This window comes from Neoarius graeffei, chromosome 11 (genome assembly GCF_027579695.1).
Source record: "Neoarius graeffei isolate fNeoGra1 chromosome 11, fNeoGra1.pri, whole genome shotgun sequence".
NCBI lineage: Eukaryota > Metazoa > Chordata > Actinopteri > Siluriformes > Ariidae > Neoarius > Neoarius graeffei.
The window spans coordinates 71,121,430-71,148,939 of record NC_083579.1 but is presented as its reverse complement, the minus strand read 5'-3'; the positions used below and the strand labels follow the sequence as shown (position 1 = coordinate 71,148,939).

Below are 27,510 nucleotides of genomic sequence, written 5' to 3'. Positions count from 1 at the left end.
GGTTGATGGCGAGGTAGTGGAAGAGATCGAGGCTTTTAACTACCTAGGAGCGATGATCAACCCAGACAGCAATGAGACAACCGAGATACGGCGGCGACTTGCGATTGTGAAGACGGCAGTTATCAGCCTGGCCTCTGTATGGACGGATAGGAACATCCGTCAACGCACAAAGCTACACCTCCTCCGGTCATTGGTGTTTCCGATTGCCACCTATGGGGCCGAGTCTTGGGCGCTGAAAAAGTCTGATCGGAAGAGAATCGAAGCGTTCGAGAACTGGTCTTACCGCAGAATGTTAAGGATTAGCTGGACTGAGAAGAAATCGAACATCTACGTGAGGCAACAGATTGGAGGCAGCTGGAATCTGATGAAGTATTGTGACAAGCTGAAGTTGCGGTATTTTGGCCATGTTATGAGAGAGGTGGGGGTAACAGTGGCCGATTTCATCACTGGCATGGTTTTCGGAACCCGACGAAGAGGCCGGCAAAAGACACGTGTGATGTACGGAGTAGTGGCCTTGACCGGGATGGGGCTTTCGACTGCTGCCCGCACGGTGAAAGACAGAGAGGGCTGGAGGGATATTGTGCGACGGGCCACGGACGCTCAGCCCCCCTGAGTCATCCCGCACCACGCCGATGCCGATATGCACGACTCCACCAGCTCTGCTGATCAACGTATCCATCCATCCATCCATTATCTCTAGCCGCTTTATCCTGTTCTACAGGGTCGCAGGCAAGCTGGAGCCTCTCCCAGCTGACTACGGGCGAAAGGCGAGGTACACCCTGGACAAGTCGCCAGGCCATCACAGGGCTGACACATAGACACAGACAACCATTCACATTCACACCTACGGTCAATTTAGAGTCACCAGTTAACCTAACCTGCATGTCTTTGGACTGTGGGGGAAACCGGAGCACCCGGAGGAAACCCACGCGGACACGGGGAGAACATGCAAACTCCGCACAGAAAGGCCCTCGCCGGCCACGGGGCTCGAACCCAGGACCTTCTTGCTGTGAGGCGACAGCGCTAACCACTACACCACCGTGCCGCCCTGATCAACATATTGCGTTGAAATAAAGTTATTAACTAATTAATTACGAGTTGGAAAACTATCCATCCGTTGAGTTGCCTGACATCTCAAACTACCTGGTGCTGCAGACGTTGTTCTACATGGACACACAGATGAAAACCTGGAAGAGCGTGGAGGAGCGCAGCTTTTTATATGTGGCTGGGTTAAAGATCTGGGGATCAGGACACTACAATCCTCCGTACTCTTCTTTTCCAGCAGGCATCACAGCTCCATATAGTTTACCCATAAATGTATTTATTTATTCAGCCCCCTTCTCTCTCTCTCTCTCTGTGTGTTCATGCGCACATGCGGGTTAAATGTGACAAAATAAAGGCTTGTTCTTCTTAATTTACCCACAAATGTATTTATTCCACTTGAAAAATATACAGCAAACCAGCTACCGGATTTTACGACATCCTGAACTATTTAGTATTTGCCTTCAAGCTTGAAAAAAAATTCGCGGCCCACTAGATGGTTGAGAAACACTGACCTAGCGGACATAGCATTGAAACAGCAGGTTAAGAATATATTTACTTGCACGCCTTTGCGTTCTTTCGAGTCGAGTAATAAGCTCTGTGGTTTGTGGAGACCAAATCTGACTTGCATATACAAAATGAAAGCGCACCAAAGCGATTTTCCTTACAACAATACTTCAAATGCATCGTGTATTATGCCTAATATAGCCTAGAAGCTTATTAGCACGAGCAATCTGATCTAATACTTGTTTTGTCCGTATAAGGTCTGAGGAAGCCCAGACACTGAGGTCCCTTTCACATTTAGTTGGCTTTAATTCAGCAGCGTTCAACTTGCATATGGCAATCATCGGCTTGGCCTTTCGCGTCATGGACTGCAAGTGGCACTTTCTTTCGTTAAAGAGGAACCCAGAAGCTGTAGACCGTAACTCTAGATTGGACGAGTCCTCCTGGAGTAAATCCGTGTCAGCATCTGATCTGATTTCCTTGAATATCTTGGTGTGGGGAAAGTGAAGTGTATTTGGACCTTTTGTTATAGTGCCAAGTCTCAACTTGTATAAACAGTGTTTATTTTGTATTTATTTTTCGATATATTAAATCAGGAATCTGGCTGCAAGGTGTACAGAGGGTTTATTTTAATGCGCTTTTTATGATAACGTACATTTTTATGATAACGGTTTACATGGAGACTTGTACAGTGGATGCTGCATATAAACATTTTAATAATGTGTTGTACTGTGGATGTGGTGAAGTTGTCTGTGAAGAGATGTTTGTTTAACATTTCTGGAAGAAATTCACAAGACTATTAAAGCTAGACGGCCTTTCGATTTCATAAAATCGGTGAAATTTAGTTCCGTCTGAAATTTGGTCATTGTGATATCTGTTTGTTTCTGTAATATCTCACAAAATATCAGGCCATTCTGTGGCTGGGAAGTTATATAATTTGAGGGGATTAAAGCAAATAAGCAAAAGTTTAAAGGGGATTAAAGCAAAAAAAAAGTTCTTCTTCTTCTGGGTTTTGCGGCAGCTGGCATCCATCCACAGTGTTGCATTACTGCCATCTACAGGTTTACCTTTGAGCGTGCACTGACAGTTCCATCATTCTGTCGCTAAACGAACAGCTGATCACACCGAGGTGCTCGCTGACCGCTGATATTTATTAGTTTGGTCCTGCGTTTCCTTTCCTTCGCATAGAACATAGCATCTTTTATTTTTTTCGTGGTCCGGTTTCCATCAAATCCTGCACTCTGATTGGCTGGCGAGTGGGTGCGTATCCTATGATACGGACCCCGGATATGGACCACTAGCGACTTGCTCGTTCACAACAACAGCAACAACAACAAACATAGTAGCAATTTTTGTCAACATTTATTTTCGCATTTCTCAGGAGAATAGCATTAATTTTACAGCATGGATAGCGATAACGACAGTGTTCACAGCGAAAGCGAGTTTTACTACCCTGAGGAAGAAGAAATAAAAGGAAACATTTCAGGAGAAAGCTAAAAACCTGTAATTTGCTAACGTGGAGCAAAAACATGGCTGAATCCTGAATGACTCCTATTTGTATAAATAGGGGACTACATAGGCGGCAAAATGTAGTTTTTTTTTTTTCCTGTCATGGAAGTGCACTTGTATACCGAGGAGGAAGCCATTTGCATTACAGCCGTGAATGAGGATTCAAAATGGCGGCTCGGCTCGGTTTTCCCTTTCGGGCGCTCTCGTTTTCTGTTAGAATTTGGTAAAGAAGAAAATAAATATATTATTTACCAGCTTAAGGTCGGAACGTATGGTGAAATACCGTGACCTCGGACTTGAATACTGACCTTGGCCCAGAAGGCCTCGCTCAGTACTTTCAAGACCTCAGTCACGGTATTTCATGATACGGACCTCCCAACTGGTAAATAACTTTTTTTTTTTTGCGGTCCAAATCCTGCGCTCTGATTGGCTGGCGAGCGGGTCCGTATCCTACGGTACGGACCCCAGTTACGGTCCCCGGTTATGGACCTCTGGCGACTCGCTTGTTCGCAACAACAAAAAAACATAGTAGAATTTTTTTGTCAGCATTTATCTTTTTTTTTTATAAGATTTATTTCTAAGATTATCAAAAATCTTATAAATTTTTGCCAGCATTTCTCAGGAGAATAGCATTAATTTTACAGCATGGATAACGATAACGACAGTCTTCACAGCGAAAGCGAGTTTTACTACCCTGAGGAAGAAGAAATAAAAGAAAACATTTCAGGAGAAAGCTAAAAACCTGTAATTTGCTAACACCGAGCAAAAACATGGCTGAATCCTGAATGACTCAATTTTGTATGAATAGGGGACTACATAAGCGGCAAAATGTAGTTTTTTTTGTTTGTTTTTTTTTCCTGTCATGGAAGTGCACTTGTATACCGAGGAGGAAGCAATTTGCATTACAGCCGTGAATGAGGATTCAAAATGGTGGCTTGGCTCGGTTTTCCCTTTTGGGCGCTCTCGTTTTCTGTTAGAATTTGGTAAAGAAAAAAATAAATATATTATTTACCAGCTTAAGGTCGGTCCGTATGGTGAAATACCGTGACCTCGGCCTTGAATACTGACCTCGGCCCAGAAGGCCTCGCTCAGTACTTTCAAGACCTCAGTCACGGTATTTCACCATACGGACCTCCCAGCTGGTAAATAACTTTTTTTTTCGCGGTCTAAATCCTGCGCTCTGATTGGCTGGCGAGCGGGTCCGTATCCTACGGTACGGACCCCAGTTACGGTCCCCGGTTATGGACCTCTGGCGACTCGCTTGTTCGCAACAACAAAAAAACATGGTAGAATTTTTTTTGTCAGCATTTATCTTTTTTTTTTTATAAGATTTATTTCTAAGATTATCAAAAATCTTATAAATTTTTGCCAGCATTAATTTTGCAGCATGGATAGCGATAACGACAGTCTTCACATTGAAGGCGAGTTTTACTACCCTGAGGAAGAAGAAATAAAAGAAAAGATTTCAGGAGAAAGCTAAAAACCTGTAATTTGCTTACGCCGAGCAAAAACATGGCTGAATCCTGAATGACTCAATTTTGTATAAATAGGGGACTACATAGGCGGCAAAATGTAGTTTTTTTCCTGCCATGGAAGTGCACTTGTATACCGAGGAGGAAGCAATTTGCATTACAGCCGTGAATGAGGATTCAAAATGGCGGCTCAGCTCGGTTTTCCCTTTCAGGCACTCTCGTTTTCTGTTAGAATTTGGTAAAGAAAAAAAAAATATATTATTTACCAGCTTAAGGTCGGTCCGTATGGTGAAATACCGTGACCTCGGCCTTGAATACTGACCTCAGCCCAGAGGGCCTCGCTCAGTACTTTCAAGATCTCGGTCACGGTATTTCACGATACGGACCTCCCAGCTGGTAAATAACATATATTTCTTCTTCTCTCTTTCCGTTACTGTCGTCGGTCTTTCACATTTCGTTCACACACTCGCGTCCTCCATTTTTCTGTCCGGTTTCAAATTTGTATCCCACAATGCCTTGCGCGAACGGGGAAAGCCCACCACCATCATGATGCATGATGTAGTATCTTGAATTGGGTCATGGTGAAACAGGAAAAAATAGCAGAGAAATTAGGGCCACGTCTCCCTAAATTCATTAATTGTTCTATTTAAAAAAAAAAACGAATAAAATTGGAAATCTGTGATTCGAATTCAGTAGCTTTTGGTCCACTAGACAAAAATAATTGGGTGTCAGGGAAAATTCTTTTCATGACCTAAACTTGAAAAACCTGAAAGGCAGCATAGCTTTAACTTTTAATTTAAAAAAATTGACAATGTGTACTCTAGTATATAAAAATAGTTTTATTTTAAAAAATACTACTACTATGAATAATAATAATATCATATCTGGTTGTTTGCACCAGGCCAAGTAACCCATGGCAGCTGTTTGTTTATTCACTTCTTCTGAACAAGATAAGAGGATATCTCGAGCGTAATTGTCTCCTTTCCTGGTTTGAGAGTCAAATCGTATTGAAAAGCTCCTCTTGCATGACAGACGTGTTTTTCCCTGATGACCTCTTAAAAAAAAATCAAAGTGCAATGGAGAGACAATAACTGACTGTTAGTGAGTGGTGCTATTATCAGTTATCGAAAGCACGTTCTCCATTCTCGTGTGTGTGTGTGTGTGTGTGTGTGTGTGTGGAGGTTGAATGGCCTCCGCTTGGCAGAGTGCAGGGCCATGATGTTGGAGCCCTGGGGTGGAGATTGATAGTACTGGTGTCTGTCCTTGTAAAAATCTCAAGGGCAGGGTGTATGTGTGTGTGTATTTGATGAGGGATTCACACTGTGACTGACTGTTTTGATATTGGATTTTTTTTTTTTTTTAAAGATGGCCGCCTCTTCACTCTGTCAGCAATAACACTGGCACGCAGGAACGTCCTCGTTCTCTGTTGTAAGTCCAGCTGCATTTTGGCCTGTCTCACACACTCGTTGTTCTTACATAGACACCCAGTGACTTAAAATCTGGCAAATATATCCAGCATAAACGGAAAACCGACCAGAACAAGCTGTTCGTTTCAACTAGAAAGCATTTTCACCCGCGCCCTGTCTCTTTTTGAATCCAGTGAGCACCTCGTAATCAATGGCCATTGAGTGCATCGTGGCCAATCAGGTGCTTGCAGGGGGTTAGGAGGAATTTTCAGGCCTGAATTGTGACTGTGGTGTGAGACGACGTAATCACGAGTGCGATTTGCACTCCGAGCAGGCTGCTTCCAGATCAATGGGAGCCCAAGAAGGAGCGAATAGAAACGGCGTTATGTAGGTCAGTCAATACTGGCAATAATGATAGAATAATCTCTGTGGGGGACAGCAGCCAGTCGATCCTTCAGCACGTCTTATATTGTGTGTGTTTTCTCTACATGGAAGAAGAGCACAGGGACCTTGAATTATTTTGTTCCAAGTAGACATTTAATACCTTAGTCATTGTTGTGCACATAATGAGGAGTTAATACTGAAATTGCACACATTGGGATTCAGGCTTCAGCTCGACAGGCTTATGTGCTGCTCAGAGGATCCTTTCCACATTATGTTCGCGCCCATCAGTATTAATATATTTGCAATATCTTCGACTGATTAAATGATTATTTTAATCTTTTTCTGCTTCTGCTTTGTAGATGAACGTCTTAGTCTTTTTCGTCTTTTGTCTTTTTTTGACGGTCCATTGCTTTTATGTAGTTGTTTTTCAGTTATTAGCAAAATGTTTTCTGGTTCACTTTATCTTTATAGCCCTCTTTTAAAAATGCTCACTATTTAGACACTATTGAAAAGGCCAGGGAAAAAAATATGGCAACCTTGGATGGAGGTAATTTTAATAATCTGAATGGGCTGCCCATAAAGCTGAGTCTGAGTCTGAATACAGAAACTTGTCCCACTTAAATACAGGCATAACTACAGCCCTTAAGGCCAATTTATGCTGACAACGCAGTCCTCGCAGATGGCGTCGCAGATGGCGTCGCAGATAGCGTCTGCATAGCCCCCCCCTTCGCAGACGCTCTGCGCGCACCTCCCAAAAATTGTGACCACCGCAGAAGCCTCGCAGACAGCGTCACAGACAAGAGGGCTTTGATTGGTCCACTCTACATCCGCTGTACACGCACTTCCGCTTCCCTACTTTCCCGGTTTGGTTTGTTTTCACGACCGCCATTTTTAAAAACACGAGCGAAGATGGAGCAGCACGAAGAGCGGTTGATCGAGGAAGTACGTACATCTATACGACTCCAGTTCTAGTCATTATAAGTAACCGGAGGATAAACACTCCACTAACCACACCCACCAACTACTCCTAGCGATTTCGCGACTTCGCGCCCCCTTGCGTTGTGGCGGTGAATAACATCGCGCACGCCTATTACTCCCCGCTCAACGATAAATTACAACTGTCTGCGAAAAGCTATCTGCGAAAGCCTTGTCGCAAGAGCATGCAGAGGCCCTTAGACTTTAGTACAAGTTGATTGACTTTGTTAGGACTGGGGGAAGGGTCAAAGATCAAAACGAAACAAAAATCCGCTAGCAGCGATCGTCGGCGTCCAACAGGGTCACATAATTCGCAAACAGTGGTGGAATTTAAAGTGGTTCAGCGTCTTCAGCAGAATAAGTTGCCAAGTCCAACCACGTGATTTTAAAATGTTGAACTTAAGATATTGAAATGTTCCACTTATCGCACACCTTATGAAGAAAATGTCACAACATTTGATGTGCTTTCAAGGACTGTATTGGTGATGAAGTGTGTTAAGTTTCATGAAATTTGAACTTTTACATCACAAGATATTGGCTTCTTTGGCTCATAACTTTGAAACAGCTTGATGAATCAAAATTTTACACCAACTACAACAACATGGTGACTGCGAGCTGGCCTAGGGGTTAGCATGTCCGCCTCTCAACCGGGAGATCGCGAGTTCTACTCGCGATCGGGTCATACCAAAGACCATCATCAAAATGGCACCTACAGCCATCTGGCAAGGTACGCTACAATACAGATGGGAGTAGGGGAGTCAAACTCTCACGGTTACCAGAGGACTCACCCCTCACTGTAACCCTAGCTATATAATAGGCAAGAGGCTGAGGACTATAGAAACTGAGATTGGCGCTGCCCAATGCACCTCAAAAGACTGATTAGTACTGGGACAGGAGACTGCCTGGGAAGACAAAAGTCCTGGCGTGGGAGGGACTTTGACTTGACAACAGCATGGTCCATAAATGTTGTATACCAAATTTCATGAAAACGGTCTAGGATGAGTTTGAAAAAATGCATTTTTGCAAACATTGCTGAAATTTGATTGGCTGTTGGCGGCCATTTTTGTTGAGTGAGCCAGAAGGTACTATAGGACAAAGGTGGACATGTGGCCAACCAGAACCACACCAAATGTTAAATTTTTAGCATAAGCGCACATCTAAAATTTGTGCTAGTGATGTAGGGTATCAAATTTCAATAAGTTTGACCATTTACATCACAAGATATTGGCCATATAGTCAGTCGAGCCTGTGCTTTAAAATTTCATCGGTTTATAACTTTGAAATGGTTGGACAGATCAAATAATTTTTACAACTTTTTATCAGAAGGGTTTGGAGATGAGGCACATCACATTTTGTGACCACTGGATGAAGTGTCTCAGTGTTTGTTTTCCCACCCTTTTCGTGAAATTGAAATGACAGGAACCTTCCGGAGTGTCTAACTTTACAATGCGAAAAAAGGGTAAGGTGATGGGGTTGCAACTCCACACACCACCACTATCCAACTGAGTGTTGGGATTTTTTTTTTTTTTAATCAAGATAGTCTCCCCTAGATTTGTCACGATTCTGTGACACTGGGGGTGGCGCTGAGAGCCACTGCGGACGGTCTTCATCATGTGAGAGGCTAGATGGTGTGGCTGCTTGCTGGAATATTGGCCGTATTATGCGCGTCACATGATACTGGATATGGGGAGACCAGACTGGGACACCAGATGTATCAAGGCCACCTAGAAAGGTACTACTCCTCCAGAGACCCTTGCCCCCAAGGAAAGGTGGCCTGGTGGAGACTTGGGCTTGCAGGCCACTGCTTCAGGCAAAAGAATATGCCTGCTGGTGAGCTTGTGCTGTGGGAGCCTCTCCACAGTTGCAGAAGTTGAGGCCGTCCCCTCGCAACCTTCATCGACACCCTGAAAAGGGACGTGGGCGCAGCCAGTACTGCTGAGCTAGCCACTGGCATGGCTGACCGACAGGATTGGGGCTCCAGGCGTGCGACTCAGCTGAGGCCGCTGTGAGTGAGTGAGTGAGTGAGTGAGTGAGTGAGTGAGTGAGTGAGATGGATGGATGGATGGATGGATGGATGACAGGAAATTTTGGGGTAGAAATTGCCCCCAAAATAGGCCCATTTGATTTTTGGAAAATTTAAATAATCAGAGGAAGGAACAAGTTTTGTTCTAACCTATGCAATTGCTGAGATATGAGCCAACATGTAAATGTGCTTGTTACAGCACCCCCTGGTGGATTTGCTATGTAGCTTGTATGTGCTATTTGGAATGAGTGTTTAAAACTCCATGAAGATTGGGAATGAAGAATGGCAAATCTTGGCTGCTGAAAATTAATTGGCTGTTTTGGTGGCCATTTTGCGAGCCAGCCAACTGGAAACTTAGGAAATGTTGGCAAATGGAAACAAGTATAAGTACACCAAATTTCACATTTTTAGCTTAAGTGATTCTTGAGATATGGACATGTCTGTTGTAGCATTACCTATGGACGAAAGTTCATGAAATATGGTGTGCTTCCAAAGCATGGTGTAATGAAATTTCAGTACGTTTGGACCATTACAATCCAAGATATTGACCACAGAGCCATGATGGACCATGCCTTCAAACTGATTGACGTATAACTTTGAAACTGATGGTCGGATCAAAACTCCTTTGTACAGCTCTTTGTCAGTGTGATTTATAGATGACGTCTACCAAATTTCATGATAATCGGATGAACGGATGAGTTGTTCAAATGCACACAGTTCCCGAGGTGCGTGCAAAAACATAAACATGCTTATTATTGTGCCCCCTAGAGTCAAACAGAAGTAGTGACAATTTTGTGAGATCTCTACCAAGTTTGGTGCCCGTATACTTTGACAAAAGGGAAAATTAAATGATGATTGTTGTTGTTAAACACATAGACACAAGTGGCGATCATCAGAGTCAAAGCAGAATCGCATATCAAATTGAAACATATGGAGACCTTGAGGACCCTTGATGCTTATTGAAGAATTTACAAACTCAAGCGTTTGTGACATTAAGCTGCAGTGGCAAAAGCAGGTCCCAGCTTAAGACCTTTCCTTTTGAGAACTGAGATTCAAAGATTGATGCTTGACTCATCCTGGCAGAAATGGGGTTTGAACCCCGAACCTTTGGACTTGGAGACAAATGACTGACTACTGAACTGTTGAGTAACTTTTACTTTGAGTGTGTGTACAAGTATACAAAATACCAAGAATTTTTTGAGATGAAGGATTACAGTGGATATAAAAAGTGTACACACCGCGTTAAAATGATCGGTTTTTCTGATGTAAAAAAAAAAAAATGAGACGACAATAAATAATAATTTCAAAACTTTTCCCACCTTTAAATGTGACCTATAACCTGTACAATTCAACTGAAAAACAAACAAATCTATTAGGGGGAAAAACATTTAAAAAAATAATAAAAACATACAATAAGCTGGTTGCATAAGTGTGCACACCCTTCAACTAATACTTTTTTGAAGCACCTTTTGATTTAATTACAGCATTCAGTCTTTTTGGGTTCACACCCGCCATCAATTAAAATGACTCTGATTAACCCCAAATAAAGTTCAGACATTTACTCGGTTGCATCTTCCAGCAAAAGCCAGGGTTCACAGAGAGCTTTCAAAGCATCAAATTGCTGAAAGGTATCAGTCAGGAGAAGGGTGCAACAAAATTTCCATGGCATTAGATATACCATGGAGCACAGTGAAGACCGTCATCAAGAAGTAGAGAAAATATGGGACAACAGTGACATTACCGAGAACTGGATGTCCCTCCAAAATTGATGAAAAGACAAGACGAAAACTGGTCAGGGAGGCTGCCGAGAGGCCTACAGCAACACTGAAGGAGCTGCAGGAATTTCTGGCAAGTACTGGTTGTGTACTACATGTGACAACAATCTCCTGTATTCTCCATATGTCTGGACTATGAGGTAGGGTCAAAGAAAAACATCCAGGCCCGGCTAAATTTTGCAAAAAAAAAAAAATCCATCAACTCTCCCAAAAGCCTGTGGGAAAATGTGTTATGGTCTGATGAAACCAAGGTTGAACTTTTTGGCCACAATTCCAAAAGGTATGTTTGGCACAAAAACAACACTGCACATCACCAAAAGAACCCCAAACCCACGGTGAAGCACGGTGGTGGCAGCATCATGTTTTGGGGTTGTTTTTCTTCAGCTGGAACAGGGGCTTTAGTCGAGGTGGAGGGAATTATGAACAGTTCTAAATACCAGTCAATTTTGGCCCAAAACCTTCAGGTGTCTGCTAGAAAGCTGAAGATGAAGAGGAATTTCATCTTTCAGCATGACAGTGACCCCAAAAAAGTTTTGGAACGGCCCAGCCAGAGCCCAGACCCGAATCCAATTGAAAATCTGTGGGGTGACCTGAAGAGGGCTGTGCACAAGACACGCCCTCACAATCTGACAGATTTGGAGCGCTTTTGCAAGGAAGAGTGGGCAAATATTGCCAAATGTGGCAGGCTGATCGACTCCGACCCAAAAAGACCGAATGCTGTAATTAAATCAAAAGCTGCTTCAACAAATGTTTTAAGGGTGTGCACACTTATGCAACCAGCTTACTGTACGTTTTTTATTTTTTACGTGTTTCCCCCTAACAGATTTGTTTGTTTTTCAAATGAATTGTACAGGTTATAGGTCACATTAACGGTGGGAAAAGTTTTCAAATTATTTATCATGGTCTTTTTTTTTTCATCAGAAAAACTGATCATTTTAATGGGGCGTGTACACTTTATATCCACTGTAGCTATACATTGAATGAACGTGACAGTTGAGATTTTCTGTATGCTTTTTTTTCTAAATGTGACACATTAAAAACTGAAGGTGGGAGATACAGACCTGGATATTTGGGGACTAAGGATTTGGAAATTGGGGAAATGGGAACATGCCGAGGGTAAGTGTTGAATGCCTGACTGGAAGCAAATGATTTCCTTGTTAACACCTTGGGTTTAAATTGAACCAGTAGACAATCTAAGTGCTCTTGACACATCGAAAACTTTGGATTTTAGCAACCGTGCCTCTGCAAGCCGGGTTTCGAACTCGGCACCTTCAGGACTGTGATAGTGTTTATTCACCACTACACCACTGAAAACACTAGCAAGTGTGACACATTTTTAACTAAGAAAAAAAAACCGTAGCACTTTCAGGACATTGTGAAAAATCAGATAAAATAAGATATTAAAGTGATCTTTTGAAAAGAGTAAGAAAATGTCATGAGCCACTATACCAAATTTGAAGATTTTCTGACAGTGTGTCACTGAAAAACAAGAAATTTGTGGTTAAAGCACCTTCTCGTTAGTCTGGTTAACACCAGACCATATCACAAGTGAAATATGGTCTGGAATCCGCCTATTGAATTTCTCGTAGGGGAGGTGTGGTTTACGATTGTCAACGGCCGTTTATTGGACGTTGCGAATGTCTATCATTTGGCGTATACGTAGCCCATGGCCAATCATGGCAGTTGTACCCGGTGACGTAGTTAGAACGACGAAGAGGCGAAGAAGAGAAGGAAAGAGAAAGAGAAGGCAAAACAAAAATAGGAAAACAATGGCACCGAACTTATTTCACTTGTGATATGGTCTGGTGTTAACCAGACTAATTCAGAACAGTGTCTAAAGCTTGATCGAAAGTTTGGTTCGTATCGCTCGCTGCCATGTTAAATGTGATCCGTAAACAGTCCCAAATAAACTACAAGCTTCCGTTTGTCGAGTAGTACACGTCAACGTCTTTCCACCCCTCCCCACTCTCTGATTGGCTCCCTAACTCAGGCGAGCCTTTAGACCATAGTTTCCATGCTGTCTTTTCAGATCGGAACGATTGTGCAAAGCAGCATGGGATTTCCCAGGCTACCTTCTCGTGGTCTCTTGATGAAGATTAAGTTGCTTATATAATTGAATCAGATTGACGAATCAGAATTTCTTTAAAGGTGTCATTGCATCGTTTTTTCATTAATTGTGCGGTGGTCTCTAGTATGAATGAATGCCCTGTGAGCCGGTTTTGGTGAAAAAATGCTGTGGTGCTCCTGTTTCAGGCTGTTCTAGTTTGGTGGAGGAGTGGGTGGGGAGAGAACGACAGGATTTCAGCTCTTACTCATGAATATTCATGACATGTAAAGATATCGCTTCTGATTGGCTAACAGCACTGTGACGCTCCCTCCAGTGGGTTATGGGCGAGGCCATGACTACTAATTTTCGAAGTGACGCAAGTTCGTAGGGCTTTTTCTGATTCGCTCGTTTTTCCGTCTATTTTCTTTCATAGGCTAATACAGGGAATGGCGTCGAAGAACATTTTCATGTGCAGCATGCATATGCAACTCGGAGTGACCTATGGTATTTCAAAAAGACCAAGTATTAAACGGTTTGTCGTGGAATGACACCTTTAACAACTTTAGATCAGTGAAGTCTGAAGATGATTCTAAGTTTTGGGACGATTGGTCCTGTGGTTTCTGACGAGTATCGAAAAATAGAGAAAAAAAATCACAAAATATGACATGTTTAAAGACCACTCATGCAAAGATGCAGATGACCTGAGAGATTAAAATGATGAAAGTATTTTGACTCTCGCCCAATCCATTTTCTAAATAAGTGTGAAAATGTAAATTTGTTATTACAGCAAAACCTTAAAGGAACAGTCCACCGTACTTCCATAATGAAATATGCTCTTACCTGAATTGAGACGAGCTGCTCCGTACCTCTCCGAGCTTTGCGCGACCTCCCAGTCAGTCAGACGCAGTCAGACGCGCTGTCACTCCTGTTAGCAATGTAGCTAGGCTCAGTATGGCCAATGGTATTTTTTGGGGCTGTAGTTAGATGCGACCAAACTCTTCCACGTTTTTCCTGTTTACATAGGTTTATATGACCAGTGACATGAAACAAGTTCAGTTACACAAATTGAAACGTAACGATTTTCTATGCTATGGAAAGTCCGCACTATAATGACAGGCGTACTAACACCTTCTGCGCGCTTCGGCAGCGCATTGATACGGAGCTCAGATATCAATGAGCTGCCGAAGCGCGCAGAAGGTGTTAGTACGCCTGTCATTATAGTGCGGACTTTCCATAGCATAGAAAATCGCCACGTTTCAATTTGTGTAACTGAACTTGTTTCATATCACTGGTCATATAAACCTATGTAAACAGGAAAAACGTGGAAGAGTTTGGTCGCATCTAACTACAGCCCCAAAAAATACCATTGGCCATGCTGAGCCTAGCTACATTGCTAACAGGAGTGACAGCGCGTCTGACTGCGTCTGACTGACTGGGAGGTCGCGCAAAGCTCGGACAGGTACGGAGCAGCTCGTCTCAATTCAGATAAGAGCATATTTCATTATGGAAGTACGGTGGACTGTTCCTTTAATCCTTTCTACTCCCGAGACGCTGTATCATGGCTGACCCTGTGCTCGGACCCCAAACTTCCTAACAAGCTGGGATATGCGAGGAAAGGAATTTCACTCTGCTGTAATGTGTGTATATATGACAAATAAAGGTGCTTTCTTCGTCTTCTATTTATAAAACATCAGAGACAAAAGAGTGCAATGAGATCACTAGATTAGATTAGATTAGATTAGATTAGATAAAACTTTATTGATCCCTTTGGGAGGGTTCCCTCAGGGAAATTAAGATTCCAGCAGCATCATTACAGATAAACAGAGAAAAGAAATAGAGGAAAACTTCTAGATAAATTAAAATAAATTAAGTATTTACATATACAAATATAAAAAGAATAAGATATGGGGAAGAGAGGAAAGGGGAAGGAGGGGAAAAGAAAAAAAATGTCTATACATATTAATAATTTCCTCCAAAGCACACTTTAGATTAAAAAAAAAAAAGGTCCTTGACCACAGGACCAATCTACAACCAAAGCAAAGCTCAGTTTACCCTGCTTTCAGGGTGCCAAAATATAAGGACCATAACTTAATGCTGACTGGAAGATAGATCTGGTCATAACTTGCTGCGCTTTATAGCTCATCTGCATACAAAGTGGATTAGACAGGAATAGCAAAGTGGGTTAAAACCCATATTTGAATATATTGAAGGCTTTTAAGGAAGCCATGAGGACTCTATTTACATATTCAAGGAGGCAAAGGCTCTGTTCTTCAAGGTCAAATGTATGACGCTTTTTAATCCTACCTCTTTTAAGTTCATTTGTATGGGTCTCTGGTAAAATAAGCTTAAAAACAGCTGTCGAAAAGGACTCGCCCTGTTTTTTAGAATTAAGCGAAATTCATAGAAATCTCAAAATGAAATAACATGGTCTTTGAATGAGGGACTACAGCGGCGCTCCACAGAACAGTCCAGTGACTCTCGGTACCTTGTGAGGGTTATAAAAAGTCCTTGCATCACTGTGTCATTTACATCCCCAATAAAAGTGCTTTTTTTCAGCCCCCTTGATATCCCAACTCACAAGACATGCATGCAAATTAAAGTTGGATCGAGTCCCGAGATGGATTTCTTTCACTCCGTATGGCATCATTCCTGTCTTCATGTCTGGTGCTGTGGTCCCGATGCGTCGATGATTGTTATTCTGCTATAAACCTTACTCGATTACACTGTCAAACCAGTTGTCGTGACTTTTTATATATGTGTGGGTGTGTGTGTGTAAAAAGGAAATCTTGCAAGTTCGATGTGTTGCAGCAGAGTGTTGAAATGGATGGTCATGAAAGTGTGCGTGTTGATCAGAGTTCTGTCGTCTTCTTTTTGGCAGCGTCTTATGGGAGCCGATGGGCGATGGCAAGCGTGTGATCTCTCTGGCTGAAAGCCACATTGTGCTCTGGGACCTTCAGGAGAGCTCCACAAAGGCCACGGTGAGATAGTAACCGCTCTATCAAACACTCCGCTATCAGCCTGTTAGACCAAAAAAAACCCAAAACAAAACATCATTGCACTGAAAAATGAAAAAAAAAAAATGCTCAGTTGTTTTTCAAAATAAATTCTGTACAGCACATCTGTAGCGCAGCTGGATGAGAAATTTGATACATTTTAATGTACTGAGAAATGAAAAATAAAACAAATTTACGATAAACTCATTTGTAGTCCAAAAGGAAAGATCTAAAGTGGACCACCTTGCACAGTTCTTCTCTCAACCAGTCCATATTTAAAAAATTTCTGACATCAGTCTTATCCATGAATTTACACCGAAATATCCCTATGTATCCAAAGAATATAGTATAACTTTGTTAATAATTGTAATGAAGCAAATCTGTGTAGAAGCTATATATATCTCCACCCTAGGAATACCAACCTATCTGTCAGAAAGAATCCAAAACGGTGAGGACCGAGAAGGAGCGATTTTTGTTGAATTGGTCATTAAGGCTTAATTAGTCCACTATTAACTTCATTAATAATTGTAATTAAGCACATCTGGGTAGAAGTTATATGCACCCCAGGCAGACCTACCTTCCTGCCAGAAAGAATAAAAATCAGTGAAGAATTGAGAGAGAAGAAGCGATTTTCATGAAATGTGGACGATGACAGATGACGGACAACACAACGCAACACATGATGGCATAAACTTATCGCCTGTTGGCTGGTTGAGCTAATAATGACAAGAAGACATGGTCATCACCATCCCCCGCCACAAACATTTTATAAAGACCTCTTAACACTGAGGACCTTATAAGCCCGTTGCTTTAATATTGTCTTGTGCATGTTACCGGCCATAACTCTGAAAATAATAACTAATCATAAACGACTTTCAAACTCAACTTAATCATGAATAGTAATATGAATGTGCAAAGTTTCATTGATGTAGCTTATGTAGTTTTTGAGAAGACTTGTCCAGATTGAAATGGACTGACTGACTGACTGACTGACTCTCTGACTGACTGATTGACTGACTGACTCCCTGACTGACTGATTGACTGACTGACTCCCTGACTGACTGATTGACTGACTGACTCCCTGACTGACTGATTGACTGACTGACTCCCTGACTGACTGACTGACTGACTGACTGACTGACTGACTCCCTGGCTGACTGACTGACTACTTGACTCACTGACTGACTGACTCCCTGACTGACTGACTGACTGACTGACTGACTGACTGACTCCCTGGCTGACTGATTGACTGACTTGACTCCCTGACTGACTGACTGACTGACTGACTGACTGACTGACTACTTGACTCCCTGGCTGACTGATTGACTGACTTGACTCACTGACTGACTGACTGACTGACTACTTGACTCCCTGACTGGCTGACTGACTCCCTGACTGACTGACTGACTGACTGACTCACTCACTCACTCACTCACTCACTCACTCACTCACTCACTCCCTGACTGACTCACTCCCTGACTGACTGACTGACTCACTCACTCCCTGACTGACTGACTGACTGACTGACTGACTCCCTGGCTGACTGATTGACTGAGTGACTGACTACTTGACTCCTTGACTGACTGACTCCCTGACTGACTGACTGACTGACTGACTGACTGACTGACTCCCTGGCTGACTGACTGACTGACTGACTCCCTGGCTGACTGACTGACTGACTGACTGACTGACTGACTCCCTGGCTGACTGATTGACTGACTGACTGACTGACTGACTGACTCCCTGGCTGACTGATTGACTGACTGACTCCCTGGCTGACTGATTACTTGACTCCCTGACTGACTCCCTGATTCACTCCCTGACTGACTGACTCCCTGGCTGACTGATTGACTGACTGACTACTTGACTCCCTGACTGACTGACTCCCTGGCTGACTGACTGACTGACTGACTGACTGACTCCCTGACTGACTGACTGACTCACTCCCTGACTGACTGACTGACTGACTGACTGACTGACTGACTGACTGACTGACTGACTCCCTGGCTGACTGATTGACTGACTGACTACTTGACTCCCTGACTGACTGACTGACTGACTGACTGACTGACTGACTGACTGACTGACTCCCTGACTGACTGACTGACTGACTGACTGACTCACTCACTCACTCCCTGGCTGACTGATTGACTGACTGACTACTTGACTCCCTGACTGACTGACTGACTGACTGACTCCCTGGCTGACTGACTGACTGACTGACTAACTCCCTGACTGACTGACTGACTGACTGACTGACTGACTCCCTGGCTGACTGATTGACTGACTGACTCCCTGGCTGACTGATTACTTGACTCCCTGACTGACTCCCTGATTCACTCCCTGACTGACTCACTGACTGACTGACTCACTGACTGACTCACTGACTGACTCACTCACTCCCTGACTGACTCACTCACTCACTCACTCACTCACTGGCTGGCTGGCTGGCTGACTCACTGACTGACTGACTCACTGACTGACTCCGTTCCTATATCCCCCTGTGCACTTTGTGGCGGGGATAATAATAGAAGACACCACATGGGGAAGTCATGGCCTAATGTGTAGGGAAGCAGCTTTGGGACCAATAGGTCGCTGATTTGATTCCCTGGACCAGCAGGAATGGCTGAAGTGCCCTTGAGCCAGGCACCTAACCCCCAACTGCTCCCCAGGCAGCTCTAGGTATGTTGTACGTCACTCTGGATAAGGGGATCTGCTAAATATCGTTAATGTAATGTAAAGACTCAGGCTGGTTGATGAGTTTTGTCAGTAGTCATGAAATTAAAACAAACAGTTTACCGTTGCCATTCAAAAGTCTTAATATGAGGCAGACATGAGGAATGGTAAAGCTTAGTAAATCTGTCCATCTTTATGTAGCTTTATTCAGTACAGTAAAAAAGCAATTATGGTTGGTTAATTTTCCCAGAAAGTTCCACACGCAATCTGAACCACACTACGACTACTACTTTTATTTTTCCATCAGAAAAGTACCTCCATCTCTGGAAGAACTTAGTGAAATGTCTTTGACCAAAGAATTAATGAATGTGTTGCACTGATGTGATGCGACGTTTATTCATAGAGTCGAACAACTAGCCATACTCTACGTTCACACTAGCGAGCAACAAAGAAGCTCTGTGACGAGCAGCATTTCAATTAAGATTTTCACAATTCACTGCAAATTAGGTGTGATGTGGTAGAGACACATTGTCTCAAAAGATTCCTTGGACCAGTTCTGTGATGTGTGGTCCAACATTAATTAGATCTCCTGCTTACAGCTTTAGTTCCTCCCTGCAATTAGTTCCCATTTACCGTTTGAGCTGAGAAAAAAGCAAGAAGAACTGTGGTCTCGTCTAATCTTGTCATCTTCAAATCTGTATCTAGACATGATGCAGGAAAAAAAAAAGCTTGGCAAGAAGTAGCCGAGATTGTTGATCCCTCTGTTTGTCACTAGTGCTTTGCTAATGTGCTGAAACTAGTCTAGCATGTAATGTATATTTAAAAAAAACCCTTTTTTTTCACTCTGATTAGTGTGAGTTTTAAATAAACAGTTCGTTTTTTGGACAGAATTCCATGTCAGAGTTTGTGTCTGTGATGACGGCTCATTCTTAATGGGGACAGTTCTTTAGTAACGGATTTACATTCACAGCAAAATGTGGTAACTTTTTATCCCCCGCTGGCCAAAAGGCCCGAAGGGGAATTATGTCGCGGCGATGTCCATCTGTCCGTCCTGGGAAGGGTGCTCACCTTCTGAAATCAACTCCTCTCACAATTTTTGGAAGAATTTCACGAAACTTGGGAGGATTCTTTGTTATATGTCGTTAATACGCATATTGCAATTTTGTTCAGTTCAGTCACATTTTCCCAGAGTTACAGCCCTTGATTAACAAAATTGTACTTTGACAATTTCATAAGAGCGTGTTTTCCTTCTGAAATCAACTCCTCTTACAATTTTTGGAGGAATTTCACGAAACTTGGGAAAACGCATTGTTATATGTCGGTAGTACGCATATTATTTTGTTCAATTCGGTCGCATTTTACCAGAGTTACAGCCCTTGATTAACAACCTTGTACTTTCACAATTTCATGAAGGTCTGCTTGCCTTCTGACATCGACTCCTCTCACAATTTTTGGACGAATTTCTTGAAGCTTGGCAAAAGACCTTATTATATGACGGTAATACGCATATTGCGATTTAATTTCGTTTGTGAAAATTTTACCAGAGTTTTGGCCCTTGATTAAATAAGTGGTACTTTGGCAATTTCATGAGGGTGTACGTTCTTCTGAAATCAACTCCTCTCACAATTTGTGGAGGAATTTCACTAAACTTGGTGAAAGAATTCTTCGTTATATGACAGTTATACGCATATTGAAATTTCGTTTAAGTTGGGCAAATTTTCCCAGAGTTATGCCCTTGATTATTAACAAACTTGTACTTTGGCAATTTCATCAAGGTGTGCTTGCTTTCTGAAATCAACTTCCCTCACAATTTTTATCCCCCGCTGACCGAAAGGCCCGAAGGGGGATCATGTCATGACAATGTCCGTCCGTCCGTCCGTCCATCCTTGGAAGGGTACTCGCCTTCTGAAATTAAGTCCTCTCACAATTTTTGGAGGAATTTCACGAAACTTGGCAGGATTCTTTGTTATATGTTGGTAATGTGCATGTTGCAATTTTGTTCAATTCAGGCACATTTTACCAGAGTTATGGCGGAGTTGCCAGCAGGGGATGTTGTGCTCTCGGAGCACTCTTGTTTTTAGTTGCGGTACTCAAGATAATGGTATTAGGGGGCGTCGTGGCTCAGGTGGTTAAGGCGCCATACCATGAATGCGGGCGACCCGGGTTCGATTCCGGCCCGAGGTCATTTCCCGATCCCTTCCCGTCTCTCTCTCCCGCTCATTTCCTGTCTCTACACTGTCCTATCCAATAAAGGTGCAAAAAGCCCAAAAAAATATCTTTAAAAAAAAAAAAGATAATGGTATTAAATAAAAATTTCACACTGTATGGGGTATCTTTTGACCCTAAAAAAGCATAGAAATATTGGCTATGTTTAACTCTGAACGCAAAGTCTTTTACGGGGGAAGTCAGTAACAGAATGGCGTCAAAAAAACCTGAACTTTTAATTTCTTAAAATTCAAACCAAGATTTCTCTGAAGCGACATTGCTACAATTGGGGTGATGAGTTTTAAATATGGTTTTCAGTACAATTTGACTTTGATTCCATACTTTAGCAAAATCACCAAGCTGACAATTTAACGACTTAATTTCATAATTTTGGCCTCTCTGCTGAAGAGTTGCCCATATACACCGGATAGACATGGAGTAGAAAAATTCCAGACTATTCTTTTCTTTTAACTTTGCTGATCATGGTCAGTGATTTGACCAACACTGCGAAGAATGATTCCTCACTCCAACACTTTCTGTTTAGCAAACAATAGGTATGTAATAATATGTCGTGCGAAGATAAGTTGCAATACAAATGATGACGATTTGAGTCGATGAAATAAAAACTGAATTGCGATTATCATCAGGCTGCATAATTTTAGTTTTTCCTAGGTGTGTTTGCGTTGTTTAGACAGCAGAAGGTGCAATCACATCACATACAATAGCGGGAATTTGTGTGACTTCACCCTAGGTGGAAGTAACACAGCTCTAATGCTACAAAAATGCACAAAAACGCCACATCTAAAATGGGAAAGAGCTGGTGCGCAAATCCAAATAGATTTGTTGTACAAATAGATTTAACAAGAAATCCAAGCTCTTTTTACAGACTGTCAAACGCAAAAGAAAAGGGAAGCAAATGGAGGTAGTACAAACATTCTTAAAAGTTTAAGAAAAGGCTGATTTGTGATTTAACGTTTTTCATTTTTAATAAAAGGAATATGGTGGTGTAGTGGTTAGCACTGTCGCCTCACAGCAAGAAGGTTCTGGGTTCGAGCCCAGTGGCTGACGAGGGCCTTTCTGTGCGGAGTTTGCATGTTCTCCCCGTGTCTGCGTGGGTTTCTTCCGGGTGCTCTGGTTTCCCCCATGGTCCAAAGACATGCTTAAAAAAAAAGGTCTAAAGTCCTTCCCGCACCATATGGCGCATTAGGCGGCACCGATCTCCATTTCTGTAGCCCTCGGCCTCTCGCCTATTACATAGCTAGGGTTACAGTGGGGGGCTGGTCCTCTGGTAACCCCAAAGACATGCAGGTTAGGTTAATTGGTGGCTCTAAATTGACCGTAGGTGTGAATTGTTGTTTGTCTCTATGTATTGGCCCTGTGATGATCTGGCAACTTGTCCAGGGTGTACCCCGCCTCTCACCCATAGTCGGCTGGGATGGGCTCCAGCTTGCCTGCGACCCTGTACAGGATAAGCAGCGGCAGACAATGGATGGAATAAAAGGAATATTTTAGGTAACAGTTGTTGTTGTTGTTGTTATTATTATTACCTTTACAAATGTGGGTAAATAATTATTGTCAATTATTAATAAAGACGAAACGAAAAGGTTTTTATGTAACAAAAGGGCTATTTAAGTTGATAAAGAATAAAGTTGCTTTTTTTTGTAATAAATTTCTTCTTTTTTTTTTCAAAAAATATTGTGGGGAAAATTGAATCGTGAATTGAATCGAATCATGAATTGAGTGTATCGTGACATGCCTTATATTATAAGGCATGCAACAATACAAGCTCGACTTCGAGTTCACGTCAGGATTAAAAGATTAGTTTATAAGTTATAAACAAATCTTTTAATCCTGACATGAACCTGGTGAACTATAGATGATTTACGAAGCCTATTTACTTGAGCTTGAGGAGCCAGTAAAGCCCCAGTTATGGTATAGCCCCTTTAGGTTTATCTTTTCTCCTCCCACAACCCACTGCCTGTGCAATTACGGTGCCTGCAGTCCTGCAAGTCCAGATGAAATGTGAGTTTAGGTTGGTTAACTTAATGTCCCATTAGCGAGGAGCCGTCGTGTTGAAGGTATTCATTAATAATGTGCTGCAGTCATGACTAATTAATGCCTCACTGACTGAAATTCACAGGCTGGACGTGTCACGGGCTTTTTAGGACGTAACCCTGACTCGACATTTGAGAGCCCGTGTGCGTAAGAAGAGAACTGCGAAGACGTCAGCTGCTTTCAGACCACGAGCAACACACACATACACACACACAAATACATTCGACCTCAGCAGAGGTTACTCAGGAGGTCTGTGGTCACTACCCCAGAGAGCCTCTCTTAGCAGTCACGTTAATGTCAGCTTTGTATGCAGAGTGAAAGTGGGGTTATTGAGCGACGAGGCCTGTTGAGGGAGCAGCGTCCATTAAAAGAGACGCGAAAAAGGGTGAGCGAGGAGAAAGAGAGAGACAGAGAGGCAGGGCACTCAGTCAGGTTCTGGCAGCGCTGATGAGAATGCTAATCTCCCTCATGAAAACGTACCTTATACACACGAAAACATGCCAGCTCCCTTCATCTCGTCTATCCCCACATCCCTTTTTCCTTCTGAGCCAGAACACCTCACGTTGATGTGTTCATCACGGCTGCGTCCTCGCTGCTGCTCAGATCGTAAAGCCGCGTTTTGCCCAAATCTCTGCGAATTCTACTCAAGATTTCGACAGGCTCACGACTTCACGGCTTACCAAACACCCAAGCTAAAGCCAAGCCAGCTTAGCAAAACGGCACAGTGTGAGAAATAGCAGCAAGCTTTCACTGAATCTCATGAGAGGGAACAGAGTGTATGGCATCATACCACCAAGTTCACGCTAATGTTTAACGGCATCGAGGCGAAAAGAGATTGGCGAGGGTGGTGCTTGCGACGGGCGATGCAGCACAAGATGCGTTTAGTTATCTCATCTCATCTCATTATCTCTAGCCGCTTTATCCTGTTCTACAGGGTCGCAGGCAAGCTGGAGCCTATCCCAGCTGACTACGGGTGAAAGGCGGGGTACACCCTGGACAAGTCGCCAGGTCATCACAGGGCTGACACATAGACACACACAACCATTCACACTCACATTCACACCTACGGTCAATTTAGAGTCACCAGTTTGCCTAACCTGCATGTCTTTGGACTGTGGGGGAAACCGGAGCACCTGGAGGAAACCCACGCGAACACGGGGAGAACATGCAAACTCCACACAGAAAGGCCCTCGCCGGCCACGGGGCTCGAACCCGGACCTTCTTGCTGTGAAGTGACAGCGCTAACCACTACACCACCGTGCTGCCTGCATTTAGTTATAATGAACTAAATAATCCGTATTTATTAAGCACATTTTCAAGAAAAAAAAAAAAAACAACTCAAGGTGCTTTATATGAATGAAGAAACATCTTTTTTTTCTAAAAGAATTCTAGATGATCGAGTAATGAGTCCCTACCCGATGTGAGCGTGAGGCCAGGATCGATCCATTCCAGCATGCCTTTGTGCTCTGGCTTTCCTCCAAGAAACCTTAAAAAAAAAAAAACACTCTTGGAGGAAAGGCAGGGTAAGATCTGGCTCGTCTATCTGCTCATACAGCGGCGTGCGATGAACAAAGCAGCACAGGACAACTCCCACCGACGCTCAGTACACTGGCCTTTGTTTATCATTATTTGATATGGTTAGAGCGTTTCGCCGTGCTTCATTCGATCATAAGACTGTCATTACCATGAGTGATGTGCTTTCCTTCTGTTCGTCTTCTTTTCCTAAACCATCCTGCCAGGTTGTTGTTGTTAAATTGTTTTATTGTTTCATGGTTGTCTTTTAGCCTACATGTTCTCAAGTCGCTTACGCGGCACTTTTCCCGTTTCTCATTAGATGTCTACTGTAGTTCAAAATGACAGCATGTACTAATGTAAGCAGGAAAAAAAACATAATAAGATTGCAGTTACCACAGCAATATGTCATCACACCTTAAACCGAATACAGACAGCTACATCTGGAGAAGATAAAGCCGATTTTAAGCCGAGCTGCTTCACTGGGCCTGCTTTTCCCGATGTTGACTGCAGGCAGGTGGAATGCTTCTTCTCAGCACTTCTTATTACTAGGTTTAAAAACAAATCCCATAATGATCTGCTATAAGGGTGGAGAAAACGACAAACGTGCACAATATGGTCAATTATTATACACACAGGACACTTTTTCGACATGTGTTCTATTCCCTTTTAGCGGGTTTCATTCATTTGGTTTGATAGCATGCAATATTGTTAGCATATCGCTTATCCTATGTGTATTACGTCACTCTACCCAGCGGAGAATGAGTGTTGAATATGGTTTACGTACGATATTGCATGGTTGTCAAGACAACATGACGTAACGCATTGCAGACGTAAAACTTCAGCGCTTGCAAGCGACTGTGACAATTTGTCAACGAACATGGCTGCCAAGTTTGCTTTGGTAAATACGGAAGATTTTGAGAGAAAGACGCATTGAACACCCGAAGGGATTGTGCATGTATTATTATAATAGTAATAATAATAATAGATGGCTTTTTCCATGGTATATCAAATATATTCAATTCAGCTAGCACTCATCTTTGACTCGTTCAATATCACGCTAACTGAATGGAATAATATCTGATATACCACTCAATGCCAGCGAATATTATTTAAATATTTGTGGACACATGACCATAACACTCGTGCGTTTTGAGCACTCCATTCCAGACTTGGTCCCCCTCCCCCCTGTTGTATTAAACTCCACTCTTCTAGGAAGGCTTTCCACTAGATTTTGGGGCACGGCAGAGGGGATTTGTGCTCATTCAATCACGAGCATTTATGAGGTCAGGAACTGACATTGGGCAAGGAGACCTGGGGTATGTTGGAGCTCCAGTTCTTCCCAAAGGTGTTCAGTGGGGTTGGGATCATGGCTCTGTGCAGGACACTCAAGTTCTTCCACTTCAGAAGAAGAAGCCTTTATTCATCACATGTACACTCAAGCACAGTGAATTTCCTCCTTTGCATTTAACCCGTCTGAAGCAGTGAACACACACATGCACATAGAAGTGAGCAATGAGCACACACACACACCCAGAGCATACCCCAGGGAGCAGTTGGGGGTTAGGTGCCTTGCTCAAGGGCACTTCAGCCCATGGCTGAACCTAACCGTATGTGGGGGAAAACGGAGTACCTGGAGGAAACCCATGCAGACACAGGCAGAATATGCAAACTCCAAACAGAAAGGTCCCCGTCAGCCACTGGGCTGAAACCCAGAACGTTCTTGCTATGAAGCAACAATGCTAAACACTACACCAACGTGGTTAGCACTGTCTTCATGGACTTTGCTTTGTGCACAGGGGCATTGTCATGCTGGAACAGGTCCCTGTGGGCCTATTATTTCCATCCATCCATCCATCCATCCATCCATCCATCCATCCATCCATCCATCCATTAATTAATTAATTAATTAATTAATTATCTGTAGCTGCTTATCCTGTACAGGGTCATAGGCGAGCTGGAGCCTATCCCAGCTGACTATGGGTGAGAGGCGGGGTACACCCTGGACAAGTAGTCAGGTCATCGCAGAGCTGACACATAGAGACAAACAACCATTCACACTCACATTCACACCTACGGTCAATTTAGAGCCACCAGTTAACCTAACCTGCATGTCTTTGGACTGTGGGGGAAACCAGAGCACCCGGAGGAAACCCATGCAGACACAGGGAGAACATAAAAACTCCACACAGAAAGGCCCCCATCGGCCACTGGGCTCAAACCCAGAACCTTCTTGCTGTGAGGCGATAGTGCTAACCACTACACCAACGTGGTTAGCACTGTCTTCATGGACCTTGCTTTGTGCACAGGGGCATTGTCATGCTGGAACAGCTCCCTGTGGGCCCATTATTTCCATTGAAGGAGAATTATAATGTTGCAGCCATGAAAGGCATTCTACATAATTTCATTCTTCCAACTTTGGGGCAACAATTTTGAGCGAGAACCATATGGGTGTGATGATCGGTGTCTATATACCGGTACCTCTGGCTATATAGTGTATGCCAGGGTGTCCGTAATATTTTGGGTCACACTTTACATTAAGGTTCCCTTAATTAACATAATTTATTGTATCACTTAGCATTAACAAACCATGAACCTTATATTAATATACCATAAGTAATGTTGTTAAAGTAACATAAGTTAAACTGCATAATAATTGATGCTTGTCTAAATGTCAACTCCATGCATTTGGATGAGGCAATATTTATTTCATTCGCAAATAAAGCACAGGACTTCAAAATGAAAATAAATTCTAGTGAGCGTTATTTCGTGACATTCATGTTAGTCATTGCATACTTGCGATTTCTAAAACCTGATGTAAGTTGGAATGAATCTCCAGCCTGTTTCCCGTCCATAAACTTGGTAATTAATGCCTCAAATAATGTTTCTAGTTGTACTTTCTGTCTTTTTCCTTTGTGAGTCACCTATAGAAC

At 42.8% G+C, this 27,510-nt stretch overlaps 1 protein-coding gene across 2 annotated transcripts in view; it reads left to right on the top strand.

Annotated features, from left to right (window-relative positions):
• eipr1 (EARP complex and GARP complex interacting protein 1) overlaps window positions 1-27,510 on the top strand; it is a 139,253-nt gene that overhangs the window by 67,494 nt on the left and 44,249 nt on the right. For both annotated transcript variants that reach the window (XM_060934687.1, XM_060934688.1), the window contains one exon: window positions 16,015-16,114. In XM_060934687.1, coding sequence (XP_060790670.1) covers window positions 16,015-16,114 — 100 coding nt within the window. The remainder of the gene's footprint in view (window positions 1-16,014; window positions 16,115-27,510) is intronic.